Genomic DNA, 13847 nt, shown 5'->3' with positions numbered 1-13847 from the left:
AAGCTAAGAAAGGAACAAGGAACCAGGAGTTCTGCTTGGAGCAATCTCCCACCTGCTCTTCCCCAAAGCAAGACACACTTGGCAAGAAGATGAGAATGCTTAGAATGTCTTCCCCCCCGACAGAAGACAGACAGAAGACCCCGTGACCGTGTCCTGCTCTATCCTCTACTGTAACATTTCCAATAGCATGCTCTTGGTTTCTACAAAATGCACACGGGGTTCCCAAAAAGGGCTTTAGAGACAGATGAGTAAGAGAAATGCTGGGATGCTGGCTAAACAGTCAATTGGTTTCTTCAATGCAAGACCTCTGGGAGCCTTTAATAAGGTGACATTTAAGGTGATCTCCAAAAAAAGGAGTATACAGCATGCAGTTTCCCCAAGCTTATTCGACCCCATGTCCCTATGTGGGGGAAACACTTCTCTGACTGTTCCCTTAAAGTAAAACAGTTCCTTCCTGACACATGAATCAGACTTGGTTATATTTTAGATATGCCCTGGCCAGGTATATCCCAGAGACCATGCCTGGTCTTACTAAATTTGGATGTTCTTAGAAATTCCTCAGCCACTCGGAGTGGGTTACAGAGGAAGGCGACTCATCTCACCACTTAGATCTGAATCGCCCGTTTTACTGTAAAAGGTAACCCCTCTCTTTAGGGGTGATTCTTTCCATCTCCCACCGTTACCAGCAATAAATATTCCATGTGCTCAAAACCAGGTGGGGGCTGGCAGTCCTGGACTACCCAGTACTGTGAGCATGTAAGTGCTCCTGAGCCAGACACTGGGGACCACCTTCCGTCAGATCTGGGCCCATACCTCCAGCGGCTGGCAGTCCAGTTAGAGACAAAACATGTATAAAGAAATGAGTAATCCAGTGATGGTGAGAGCAGAGGGACAGCATGCGAAGGGGACGGAGGGGGCAGAGAGCAGAAAGCTTCCAGTGACACCACCAGGGTGAAGTGCCCTGACCCATCTGGAAGGAAGGAGAAATCCCAGGGAGGGACCCAGATGCTCCAGCTTTGCCGACCCGAGACTCTTGCAACGGGCCTCAAAGTCTGACTGCGTGGCTTGAAGCAGGGGAAGGCGAACAGTGCACAGGAAGGTGAAGGCTGCCCACAGAAAACAGGCGGGGCCGACAGAGAGAAGGGCTAGGAGGGGGAGACAGTGGGAGGGCAGGCAAGGGGCCCCATCATGGGAAAGCGTGAATGCCCAATCTGAACTTTATTCTGCAGGTGATGGAGGCACCGGAAGGTCTCTAAGCTAAGGAGTAACAAAAACCACGATGCATCACAGGAATTCAACAAAGATGGGAGAGGAAAAAAAGCTTCTTTTGTTGTTAAATGCCGCGAGAGCCAGTTCCAGCTCCACCACTGTGTTCGGAGATGAGAGCTGTCAAGTCACTTAGGCTGCCTGGAGCCCGAGTCCTTGCATCTGTGAAATGGGGTGACCATCTCCACGTCGCTGGTGTCACTGCTGAAGATTCAAGTCATAACGCGTGTAGACGACAATGCGCCACGCAGACACGGGGACTTCACTTGGAAATGCCACATCGCCACCCCGGGCGGCGGGGAAGGGAGGCGGCCGGCTGCGGGGCTGCAGCGAACAGCACCGGGAGGCTGTCAGGCCCGGCGGGCTCCAAGGCCCCTTCCGCCACCGCAATCGGGACGCGACGGGGGGGGCGGGGGGGGCAGCCCGGCCGCGGCACCCTTCCCGCCGCGACCGGCGTGTCTCGGACCTTAACCCCCCTCCCAGCGAAGGGACGGCCGCGCCTCGAGGCCGGAGGGACGTGGCCCCCGGCCGTCCGAAAGGCGCGGCATCCGCGGGCTCCCGCGCTCAACGGCCCTCTCCGTCCACGCGCCACCCCCGGCCTCCCGCGGCTGGGCCTCACCACGCGGACGCCGTGGCCTTTCCCGCTGCCCCCCGCCCACTGCGGCCCGTCTCCCCAGCGGCGCCCGGCCACGCGGCCCCGCGCGCGGGAGCCGGCTCCTAGCCGGTCCGGCCGCCCGCCCCACTCCCGTTAGGCACGCAACCCATTGGGCAGGCCGGCGCCCCGCGTCACCCCTGATTGGTGCGAGCGGTGCCCGTCACCCGGCGGCGAGGCTGTCCCGCGCGGCTCAGCTCGCGCCGCGGGTTTCCGCACGGAGAACAGCTCCCCGGGGTCTCCGGGGCCAGCCTACCTGAGGGCCGCTTCAGATCCTCCAGGCGGCGGAGAGCGGGGAGGGCGACGACCGTGCGGGGCCCGGCAGCCAGTGAAGCAGCCCGGCCGCATGCGCCCGGCAGTCCTTCACGGAGGCGGGCCCTAGGCGGTGCGCACGCACAGGCGGGGGGCGGGGCGGGCGGGCGGACCCTCCCCAGGGTGGAGCCGGGGCGCGCAGGCGCAGGGCGGACTCGCTCGCCTGCCCACCCTGCGGGCTGGTCCCCAGGGCCCTCCACCTGCTGACGCTGGAGAAGTCGCTATTGCAGACTGGGCAGGCTCCGTCCTCACCAGCCCCCTCTCCCCCACCTCATCCCTGGCGGTGGCCGGTCCTGCGTCCTGTCATCCCGCTAACGCTCCCTGAGCGCTCCCTGAGCCACGCCCTATGCTGGGCTCCCAGGGACCCTGTCCTGGGTCGGACGATGTAGTGAAGCCCACTGATCAGCGAATTACACTTCACCATTTTCATAAGTGGTTGCCGCTGCAGTGCATGCCAGGGAAGTGAGCGTTAGGAGGGGGTGGGGGGCTGACCGAGTCTGGTGGGGGTTGGGGATGCAGGCGGGGAAAGTCATCCCTCTGTGGGCAAAAAGGAGCCACGAGCTAACCTGACTAACTTAGGGAAGGCAGCATGGGGGCCTTGCAAACTCAGAGACCTCAAGTAACCACAAAGGATGGTCTGATTTTAAATTAAAATTTTAAATTAAAAAGCAGTCTATGATGGGTAGCCATGTCCTAGGCCAGTATCTTCTCTGACAAAGATCAGCTTTGATCTTAACTGAACCTATTGTCTTTTTGCATCCATGATAGCATACCTTTGGAATGTCAGGGTAACTTGTAATTTCCCCTTTTCCGGACCCTTCCGGGCACAACCAATGCGTCAGGACACCAGGGCAAGGAGACCACAAATTCCCTCATTGTTATTGTTACCATGTTAATTATTAACTATCCTGTACCCACCCATGTCAAAGAAGCATGTGTTGCCCTGCAGGTGTGGCTCAGTGGCTGAGTGTTGCACCTGTGAACCAGGAGGTCAGGATTCAATTCCAGGTCCTGCAGGCTCCATCCCCAGTGTGGGTCGTGCAAGAGCCACCTGTTCAATGATTCTCTATCATCATTGATGTTTCTTCTCTCTCTCCCTTCCTCTCTGAAATCAATTTAAAAAGTTTTTTTAAAGAAGCATGTGTCTATCATTTTACTTTTTATCTAATCTCAGAAGTTTTTCCCCCTTTGCTTTCTCCCATCTCCTTAACCTATCACCAATGGATTTCATGTAACCCACTTATATCTCCTTTGATGGGAATTTATTTTTAATATACATTTTTTATTGACTTCAGAGAGGAAGGGAGAGGGATAGAAACATCAATGATGACAGGGAATCATTGATTAGCTGCCTCCTGCATGCCCCTACTGGGCATGTAGCCCACAACCTGGCATGTGCCTCTGACTGGAATCAAACTCAGGACCCTTTAGTTCGCAGGTCCACACTTAGTGGATACACTAAGCCAAACCGGCTAGGGCCTTTGATGGTAATTTATAAAAATAGGTGAAAAACCACCATTTTCATTGAGATTCTTCTTTCTGACAATTGTCGACAGTTTGGCTCAAATAAACTCACAAAATTTTTTTACGGGTTTGAATGTTTCTTTTTTTTTTTAATATATTTTACGGATTTTTTACAGAGAGGAAGGAAGAGAGATAGAGAGTTAGAAACATCGATGGGAGAGAAACATCGATCAGCCGCCTCCTGCACATCTCCCACTGGGGATGTGCCCGCAGCCCAGGTACATGCCCTTGACCGGAATTGAACCTACCTGGGACCCCTCAGTCCGCAGGCCGACGCTCTATCCACTGAGCCAAACCGGTTTCGGCGCGTTTGAATGTTTCTTACATTAACACCTGAAAAAAGTGTCTTTAGAGTTGAGACCTGAAGTTTACTGGCAAAAGAAAGGGAGGGAAGAGATCAGGGTAAGAATGAGTGAGGCAGGAAGAAAAGCCTGTAGAAAGGTCCTGGAGCCCAGAGGAGCCTAGCCCAGCTGAATCGGAAGGCCAGTGACTGCGCTGGAGAGCGGCAAAGGAAGAGAGATTAACGTGAGATCAGGCTGGAGACGGGCAGGGCTATATCATGTAGAGCATCATAGACCAAATTAAGGATTTTTTTCCTCCTAAGAGCAGTGGAAAACCAAGAAACTTTTGAGGAGGGGGTTTTGTTTTTCTTTTGAGTAGTGAATTACATGCACATGGTTAATTTTTTTTCTTTAAACACTTATAAAGTAAGTCTCGCCGAAACCGGTTTGGCTCAGTGGATAGAGCGTCGGCCTGCGGACTGAAAGGTCCCAGGTTCGATTCCGGTCAAGGGCATGTACCTGGGTTGCGGGCACATCCCCAGTAGGAGATGTGCAGGAGGCAGCTGATCGATGTTTCTCTCTCATCGATGTTTCTAGCTCTCTATCTCTCTCCCTTCCTCTCTGTAATAAATCAATAAAATATATTTTTTTAAAAAAAGTCAATTAAAAAAAAAAAAAGTAAGTCTCTCACCTCTGTACCCTAGTATTCCTAGTATTCCTGTTTTCTTCCTCCGAAGCAATTTGTCACAAGTTCTTTTCTATCTTCATTAAAGAGTTTTTGTTTTTTTTAAGGTGTGATATGATCAAATTTGTATTTCAAGAGAATCACTCATTGGGTGTGGAGAGAGCAGAGCGCCTGAAGAGTAGCTTCTCTGTGTACAACACATCCAACAGCAACTTCGGCTTACTCCTCACGGGTGGCCGCATACTATGGCCTTCCTGTGACATTACGCCCTATACATAAAAGAGAGAGAGAGAGAGAGAGAGAGAGAGAGAGAGAGAGAGAGAGAGAGAGAATCACTCAAACAAATGGATTTTTAAAAAAGAGAGCATATGACTCTTTCCAAATCTGGATCACCCCTGCTCCTACCCTGCCAAGCTGCCCAAACTGCACTCAGCTTCAAATCTAAAACGTGCCTGCGATGTGTTTGAAGTGTATGGCCACGCATTCTTTTAAGAAGTATTTGGTGTTTATCAAAGTGCCTGGGACATGACAGACACTGAGAACATACTTGCTGAGGCAATGAAGATCCTGTAGGAGATTTTAAAAATGAGCTGTTTGCTCAGCTGCTCTTCTAGATGACCCCTGGACACTCCCTTCTTCCTCAAACCTCTGCCATCCCCTCCCCCATACTCTGTCTCAGCTGATGGTCTTGCTTCCTATTTCACTGAAGAAAGAGAGAGAGAGAGAGAGAGAGAGAGAGAGAGAGAGAGAGAGAGAGAGAAGCCACCAGGAGAACTTCCTTGAGCTCTCACCACTGTGTCCATCAATCTTTTATCTGTGTACACAAGCTCTGCCTTCCTCCCTGCGCTGTGGACCAACTATAGCGGGCAAACTGTGCTCCTAGTGGTCACCCTCTCCTCTTTGCTTCAAGTGCCATATCCCCTCAACTCAAGGATGTCGCTCTAGGTCTCCCCTCCGGCATCAACGCTGCTTCCCTCTCTACCAGATCAGTAGCATGATGCAGTTTCCCCCATCTTAAAACCCTTCTCTTGACTACATCATTCTCTGGCTACCCCATTTTTCTGTGTCCCTTTTAGGCACAACTCCTAGAAAGTGTTGTTTGCTCTTTCTGTCTCCAATTTCTTCCCTCTCTCTTGAGCTCATTTCCCCAAGCATCGCAGGTACAACTTGGATTTTAATAGTTCCTTTCCTTGTCCAAAGTTCCCTCTTGTGAGGCCTGGGACCTGCTTTTCTGATGTACTGTTGCTTGCTCAGTGCCTAGCTAGCCTCAGTACAGAGAAGGCATGTGATAAATATTTGTTCCACAAATAAATGAATCCAGAAATTAAATTAGACCTCAAATCCTATACCCTTTTAAGAGATGAGTCCAAAATTTGACTTTTAACTTCCCAGCAGCCAAAAGGAAGAGGATAAGTATGGTTAAGTAGAAAATTACGAGATTGCTCAGGAGAAATACCACTTCCTTTAATAACCTTTCACTGATCCCCTAAGTCCCCTACTGGCACCCCTAAGCTCCACCTACTATTTTTCCTTGTTAGCACTTATCAAAACTATAATAATTAATGGGCTAATTGGTTATTTGATGTCTGTTGTTCCCTACCAGACTGTTTCATTTTTTAGTATATCCACAATGTCTCACATGGCCTGCAAGTAGTAGATGCTCAGTAAATGTTTACTGAATGAATTAAAAAGACCTTTGTTCTTGCCACTGAGATGAAAAATTAATTTCTCTTGTGAGTCTTCATGGAGAGGACACAGGTTTTATCACGTAAAGATGAATGGTCTCAATAACATCCATACAGCAGACACACAGGCAACAGGCACAGGGCTGTTCCTTATGATTGTCAACAAAGGCTGATGGCAGAGCTACAAAGTACAGCTCAGGCAACGTGGTTCTGCAGAGAACCAAAGCAGTGCCAGTGGCATGTCGTGTCGGGGGGAAGCCATCTGAAGACCTGGCTTGTTCAGGATAAATGATAAAGCATCTTGAGCGTTCCTCTCTGAAGGTTGTTCTCTGGCTTGAGTGCTGGGTAGATTTTGAGGGACAGTGAACTCAATATTACACTCTCTGGGAGATACATGGAATAAAGCTATTCTGAGCTTCAAGTTAGATTCAAAGGCCTTTAACAATCAAATGAGCAGAATTAATTAATGCCCTTCACTGGCATGTCAGAATAATCTGATAGAGACACCTGTCTCATAGAGGCATATGATACCATGTATTACTGGTATATATGACTATTTGGTATAATCATACACTAGTGCCTCAATAACACATGTAGGGGAAATGTCATAAATGGGAAGGAAAAAAACACTTTAAAAAGACATGTTATTATGCAAGCATAACAATAAATGCTTAGTTCATGAATATATCATAACTAACATCACCATGTATTCCAGACTTGTAACGATGTGGGAAACCGCCTATTGTCTTCACTGGCAGAGAGGTGTAGACAGAGAACCCGGAAGGCTGGTGACCTTTGAAGCCCTAGCAAAGGTCAGAGCTGTGCACCACCTCTGTTAATCCAGATAATGGTAACTGAAGCAACCTCCCCACCTTTACTCATGTAAATCCGTATTGATAAGAATAGTCTGTGCGTCACTGGAACCTCCCTGCCTAAGGGCTATACTGTGGGTGGATCCCAAACCATACACCCATAGCCCTTAGGCAGGCAATTTCCAGTAACACACAGGCTAGCCCATCAGCAGGCAATTAACAGAGAAAAAGCAATGCTTTTCAGATCATATGTTTTGACTTTTGGGTTCAGAAAACATGGCAAATGGGACCCATTTCCAGTATTCTCACCTGTGAGAACCCCTCTGGCCTCTCATGCTCGTTGATCTATAGGGCCCTCTCTTTATTCATCTGTCCCCTCACTTACCACGTTATATTGAGATCATCTGGACTTGTTTCTGTCTAGATTGAGGGAGAAAACTGCCTCTTTTTGGCTCCAGTAAATGCAAGAAGGGATGGTGACGCCTTCCCCAAACTTCCATAGGCCCTCAAGAACGTCCTCAAACATATCCTCCACCTAAAAACAGTGCTCCTTACACGACCAGAGCTTCAAGACACGCTCTCACCACTTTCTCCTAAGCAAGGGGCCTCTGCACCCTTCCAGAGGCAGCGCGTTCTGTCCACAGAGCCCGGCACGGTGCTTGGCACATAGCAAGGCCTCAGGAAATAGGGGATGCACTGAATCGAGACTATGAAATTAAATTGAGACTTTTTACTTCTTCGCAATCTGGCTTTCCCCCACCTGTCTGACCAAGACAAATGAGTGGTCCTGCAAGAAAGTCACATGTTGTACTTCAGTTGGTCGAAGACACCAAGAGAGCAATCTTTTCGACAGCTCATCTCAATAGCCCAAGTGTCTCCGGGGTTTCCAGGCAATGTTTCCCCGGGGTGATTCGTGGACTGAGGATCACTGACGGGTCAGTGTGTCCGTATTGTCCAGGCTCCCTCTGGGCAACTGGCATTCTCCCAGCTGCCACGGAGTTGAGTGACATAACTGAGTGGTGCAAAGTGGATGGACAGTCGGGAGATTGAGAAATTTAGAAAGATTTGCATCCAGGAGACACTCAGTGGAACTATAATATGTATATACAGAACTCAATAGTTATAATTTCAAACTCTGGGGCCAGGCTCCAGACATCTGTATCTAAGATCTCTCTGAGATGTATTTCTGTCTCTAAGAACATCTCAGACCCCTGCCATTAGTGCCACGATTGCTTGAAAGGCACCTTTTAAAACCTGGGGGACAATAAGGACTCATAGGGTATCCAGCAACTACCAAGTTGATGTAATCAGCACTTCCATTTCTGTTGTACATGATGAGCGTTTTTAAAAATGACTCAACCTTTCAAAATGCCTGTTTTCAACATGTGTTTAACGAGTTTGAGCTCAAGGGGAGGTGGGGAAAACACCCATCTGTTTGTGGGTTTAAAGAACTGGAAAGGCTGACGAGGATGAGTGGAGGTGATGTTATCCTGGAGAAAAAAGTTTAGGGCTTGCTTTTTAAAAATTATTATTTACTTATATTTTGTAAATGATTTTTTAAAATATATTTCGTTGAATTTTTACAGAGAGGAAAGGAGAGAGATAGAGAGTTAGAAACATCGATGGGAGAGAAACATCGACCAGCTGCCTCCTGCACACTCCCCACTGGGGACGCGCCCGCAACCAAGGTACATGCCCTTGACCGGAATCGAACCTGGGACCTTTCAGTCCGCAGGCCGACGCTCTCTCCACTGAGCCAAACCAGTTTCGGCATTGTAAATGATTTTTGAAGTATGACATAGAAACATCAAAGTGTAAAAAACATCACTGTGCAAGTTGATGAAATTTTACATACCTGACCATACCCATGTAATGCACATCCAGACCAGGAAACAGAACATGCCAGCACCCACAAGCCCCTCATTCCCCTCCCAGTTGCCACTCCCCCAAGCGTATCCACTACTCTGACTTCCAACACCATTCATTAGTTTTCTCAGGATTCTTTTTAAAGCAAAACTGCAAATAATAGGTCATCCACTAAAGTGCTTCATTTTTTTCAAGAATCTTAAGATTCACTCCATTCTGCTTGTCTCCTTTAAAGTGTACCTGCCTCCCCTGCCCCTCCTTCAGGCCAGATCCACTTCCTTTTTAGGGAAACAAATCTTTTCCTTTGCTTCTCATTATGTAAACAAGGCAAAGAAGTCGGCAAAATGGGCATCTAGTTCACCAGTTTATTTACAAAGTACCTTTTGGCATCTCCCATGTGCCAGGTGCTGTCTACTGAGGTCACTATCGTATCGGGGAAAGTAGTGAGGTGCCTTGGAACCCCCAGAGGGACAACTAACCCAGCCAGGCAGCCAAGAACAGCTTCCCAGAGCAGTATCTCTAGGACTGGGGGGGCCAGGCTGGCCGAGGCGGAGGACAGGAGGGGGCTGGCGGGAGGGAGAGCCTGTGCTGAGCCATAGAGACAGGAGGAGCTCATCCATCTAGGAAACTGCCATTTATTCCACGTGGAGGAAGCCCACGGTGGTGAGAAGACTTCTGGGTTACGGTGGGAGATTGAACCAGCACATCAAACTTTCCCTCCCCACTGAAACCTCACCTAAACTACAATAAAAGGTACCAGGGGGCCAAATATATGTGATGAAAGATTGTTTGACTGTGGGTGATGTGCAAACAATGCAATACACAGATCATGTACCATAGAAATGTACACTTGAAACCTATATGATCTTATTAACCAATGTCACCCCAATAAATTTAAATTTTTTTTTTTTTTTAAAAAGGAGAGAATAGAAAGCTGTCTACTGCTAAAAGAAAAAAATGCATTTAAAAATACATAAAACCATAAAAGCAGGGGAGCAGGACAGGTGACAGGAGTAAGAATTTTGGAAGCAAGAAATTAGATCAATGAATGAAAACTGAGCAAACAACAAAAGGCAAAGCCCAAGTCGGCAGTGGGGAAAACAGAACCGGCTTGATTTACCCTGATGGCATGAGGGGTTTATTACAGGAATTAGATTTTGCACAGCAAAAGGAGGAACCAAGAAAGGGAAGATCTGGAGAGGGAGAAGGGAGATCAGAGGAGTCAGTAACAAACCCTTGGAAAAACGGTTAAAGGCAGACACCTTGGAACTTGCTGAGAGCTGAGAAGCCAGCGTGTTGGCCCTGGGAAGGGAGAGCCTGTGCAGAGGCCTCCGGGAGGCTGTGCAGCTTCCACTTCAGTGGGCCCACGCCTGTGAGGGGTGCCGGGGGCCACTGTGGCCAGCAGGGCCAGCATTGGGAAGAGGAGCTGGATGTGGACGGAGGACAAGTTGGAACCCACCAAGCGCTTCTGCATCCGCCTGTCACCATATCCCCATTCAGAGGACAGTGGCCACTGCTTCACTGTCACTCCCCCTCTCTCACAGGAACTCTATAGGGCAAGGACCTCCAGGAAATAAGTTTCAGCTCAACCAAGTCCATAGTAAAACTTGGAACAATGAGTGCAGGGGAGCAACAAGCCAGAAGGAAGCCAGCCGCCGGCACCAGGAGCGCCAGACCGGGGTGCTCACACCTGGGCGGCTGCTGGGAGAAGGGAGTTCTGTGTCGCTTCTGCTGCTGCAGCTTCGGGGTCTGTTCCTCCGGCCGACTGCCTCCCCGCTAACACACCCTCTGCTCTTCCACGTGTACTTGTCACTTCATACATTTCTAATCCCTTTAAATTGCGGATCTGCTATTTGCCTTTCATTCTCTTTCAGGCCCTGGGCGTCCCATTCTGGTTGGCAACCCGCATGCCCGCGGCCACGTCCAGGCTAAGCCTTGCCCCTGCTCACACTCCCACTGGGGCTGCAGGGAGTCTAGGTCTTTCTTTCCAGCAGAAGAGGAACTGCTTCTACTGTGAAGATTCTGTTTCTTCTACCTCGAGCCCAGCCTGCCTCTGCTGCCTCCTTCTCCCTGAACTGGCCTGAGGTCTGCCCTTGGCCCCTCAGCCTGCCTTATCCCAGCAGAGCTCACGCACTCCGGTGTGGACACCTGCTTCTCTTCAGAGGCCTCCTTCCCAGCCAGTTGTGTGAACAGTTTGAATGCTCCTAAGTGCCGGGGTGTGCTCTCTTGCCTTAACCAGAGACCACCTCGCCCCGGGCCTACAGCAAGCTCAGCCGCCATGACAGAGACCCAAACATGCACTAGCTGAAACAAGATAAATATTCATTCCTCACGTATGTAACAGCCTTAGGGGGAGTGGACATGGCTGACAGGCCACCCACCCAGGGACCCAGGGTTCCTCCATTGTGTCCCTCTGCCTCCCCACAGGCCGTTGTCCTCATCCATGTGCTCAAGGCTGGCCTCCTGCCACATCTCTGTTCCCATCCCTGCAGGTATGGGGAGAAAAAGGAGATAAGGAAAAGCAACTTCCTTTTCAGCAAACAATGTAGAAGTTACACATACTCCTGCTGACACATCCCACTGGTCAGGACTGAGGCAGAGGGGCCACCTCTTGGTGGCAGGGGAGCCTGGGAAATGTGATCTACCCAGAGCATTTTCCCTAAGAGTGTAAAAATGGTGTCATCTGGTATAGCAGATGCTGTCACCACACTCCCGTGTTCTTAGTCCTCCAGGGCAATTACGCTGACTTCCAACTGTCAGTTCCTGAAAATCCTCACCGAGTGCTTTCCGTGGCTGCCAGGGCCTGCTGTGCACACAGGGCAGCTTCCTTGCAGCAGAATGGACGTCCTTCCCAGAGCCCAGTTCAGTGCAGTTCATCTCCATCGACACTGATGTAGGCCCCTTCCCCACCCTACCCCCACCCAGGCTCCATGTGGGGTAGCAGGGATGCAGAAGAATCCAGAGGGCCATCAGCCCTTGCTATATGCCAGGCCCAGGACGGAGCGCGTTACCTCCTCATTTCAGTCACACACAGCCCTGGGAGCGTGGTTCGCTTTCTTTCCCCATTTTACCCAGGAGGAAACTGAGGCTTTGGAAGCATAAGTACCTGCTCCAATCCCCAGCTTGTAACCAGCAGGGATGGGGTTGTGACCCACGTCTGTCTGGCTCCACCATGGCTGTGGCAAATGAAAGCTGCTCCCTGCTCTAAAAGCCTTCAGCCAAGAGGCGGACAGGGGAGGGGAGGGAATAGCTAACAATGAACACATGTTGAGCGCAGCAATGACATATGAGAAGTGGAGAGATGGTGGTTTCTTTTGCCTTCTTGTTGGTGGGAATGCCTTCAGGGGATGAGCCAAGGAGCTGTCACATCATCCCCCTTAGATTGTTACCTGAGGGGGAAATACAATTCTGTATTTTTAAGCCACCATTATTTTGAATCTTTTTACAGCTATCAAACTATTTTTTAAAATATTTATTTCAGAAAGTAAGGAAGAGGGAGAGATAGAAGCATCAATGATGAGAGAGAATCACTGATCGGCTGCCTCCTACACAACCACCACAGGGATCACAACCTGGCATGTGCCCTTGACTAGGACCCTTCAGTCTGCAGGCCGACGCTCTATCCACTGAGCCAAACCAGCTAGGGCGCAATCAAATTCTTTTAACTCAGTACTTCTCAACACTTTTCGCCTCATGAGACATGTAGAAAATGACAGAATTGATAGGCCTATTAGAGTAAAGTTGAGATTTGGGAATGTCTGTAGAGGACTGGGTAAAAATCCTATTTGCATTTTCTCGATAGTACATAATCATGAAAAGAAATAAAATACAAAGTATTTAGCAAAATAGTAAATATTGAATTAGAATAAAACTTTCAAATAACATCTTTTCAGATTTTTTATGAGACATGACATGCTTTTTGTAACAGATTCTACATTTGGAATGGCTACAAAATTCCTGATTATGTTTTCTGATCATGCTCTCTTCAAGTTCACTGTCGACAGAAGCTTTCCATAAATAGATGCTGTGAATGGCAGTGATAGCTATCATTTTTTTCCTTCGACTGTCAGAAACTGGTTTCTTGTTCTTTATAGAATTAGGAGCCTTTGGATTATTACTCTAATGATACAATTGTTCTCCAAATCTAAGTTCTGCTTTTTAATATAAAAAATATAAAGTTGAAATTTCATGTCATAATATAAAGGGCTTTAGAATATAATGGCACTTTGTTCAAGACAGTCATTTTAAGATTATGATGAAATTTTCTTCCAACATACACAGACTTTGCTTTATGAGCCTTAATACTTTTTTCTTTAGGATTCAAATTATAACTCCAACTTAGTTCACTAGTCATCCATTTGTAATTTCACTTCTCCCAAAGGTACAACATTTTCTTTGAATTCATAAATGTGGTTAGTTAGCACATATTAATATTTTCCTGAGGGTCCCCAAGACCGCTCTCAGTCTCCATGATTTTTTTAAAAAATATATTTTATTGATTTTTTACAGAGAGGAAGGGAGAGGGATAGAGAGTTAGAAACATCGATCAGCTGCCTCCTGCACGCCCCCCACTGGGGATGTGCCCGCAACCAAGGTACATGCCCTTGACCAGAATCGAACCTGGGACCCTTCAGTCTGCAGGCCGACGCTCTATCCACTGAGCCAAACCTGTCAGGGCTCAGTCTCCATGATTTGCTAGAAGGCCTCACAACTCAGAAGAGCTGGTGTACTCGGGTTGTGGTGTATTACAGTGTATTACAGATT

At 48.7% G+C, this 13847-nt stretch overlaps 1 protein-coding gene and 1 non-coding gene across 5 annotated transcripts in view; one reads left to right on the top strand and one right to left on the bottom strand.

Annotated features, from left to right (window-relative positions):
* The window catches only part of CTPS1 (CTP synthase 1), a 30381-nt gene extending 28065 nt beyond the window's left edge, over positions 1 to 2316 (bottom strand). For 3 of the 4 annotated variants that reach the window (XR_009451992.1, XR_009451991.1, XM_059689745.1), the window contains exon 1: positions 2175 to 2316. Coding sequence is in view for 1 of the 4 variants with exons in the window: in XM_059689745.1 (XP_059545728.1) it covers positions 2175 to 2266 (92 nt within the window). In the remaining 3 variants the exon portion in view is untranslated. The remainder of the gene's footprint in view (positions 1 to 2174) is intronic. The other variant, XR_009451993.1, reaches the window with a different exon arrangement.
* Positions 2317 to 4868: 2552 nt separating this feature from the next.
* Positions 4869 to 4997, top strand: LOC132232250 (small nucleolar RNA SNORA11). The gene has a single exon (XR_009452371.1). It is a non-coding gene; the product is annotated as a small nucleolar RNA SNORA11 (small nucleolar RNA).
* The last annotated feature ends 8850 nt before the right edge of the window (positions 4998 to 13847 follow it).

The sequence above is a fragment of the Myotis daubentonii genome, chromosome 3 (genome assembly GCF_963259705.1).
Source record: "Myotis daubentonii chromosome 3, mMyoDau2.1, whole genome shotgun sequence".
Taxonomy (NCBI): Eukaryota; Metazoa; Chordata; class Mammalia; order Chiroptera; family Vespertilionidae; genus Myotis; species Myotis daubentonii.
The sequence above is the reverse complement of the archived record's forward strand: the minus strand, read 5'-3'. Positions and strand labels throughout refer to the sequence as shown.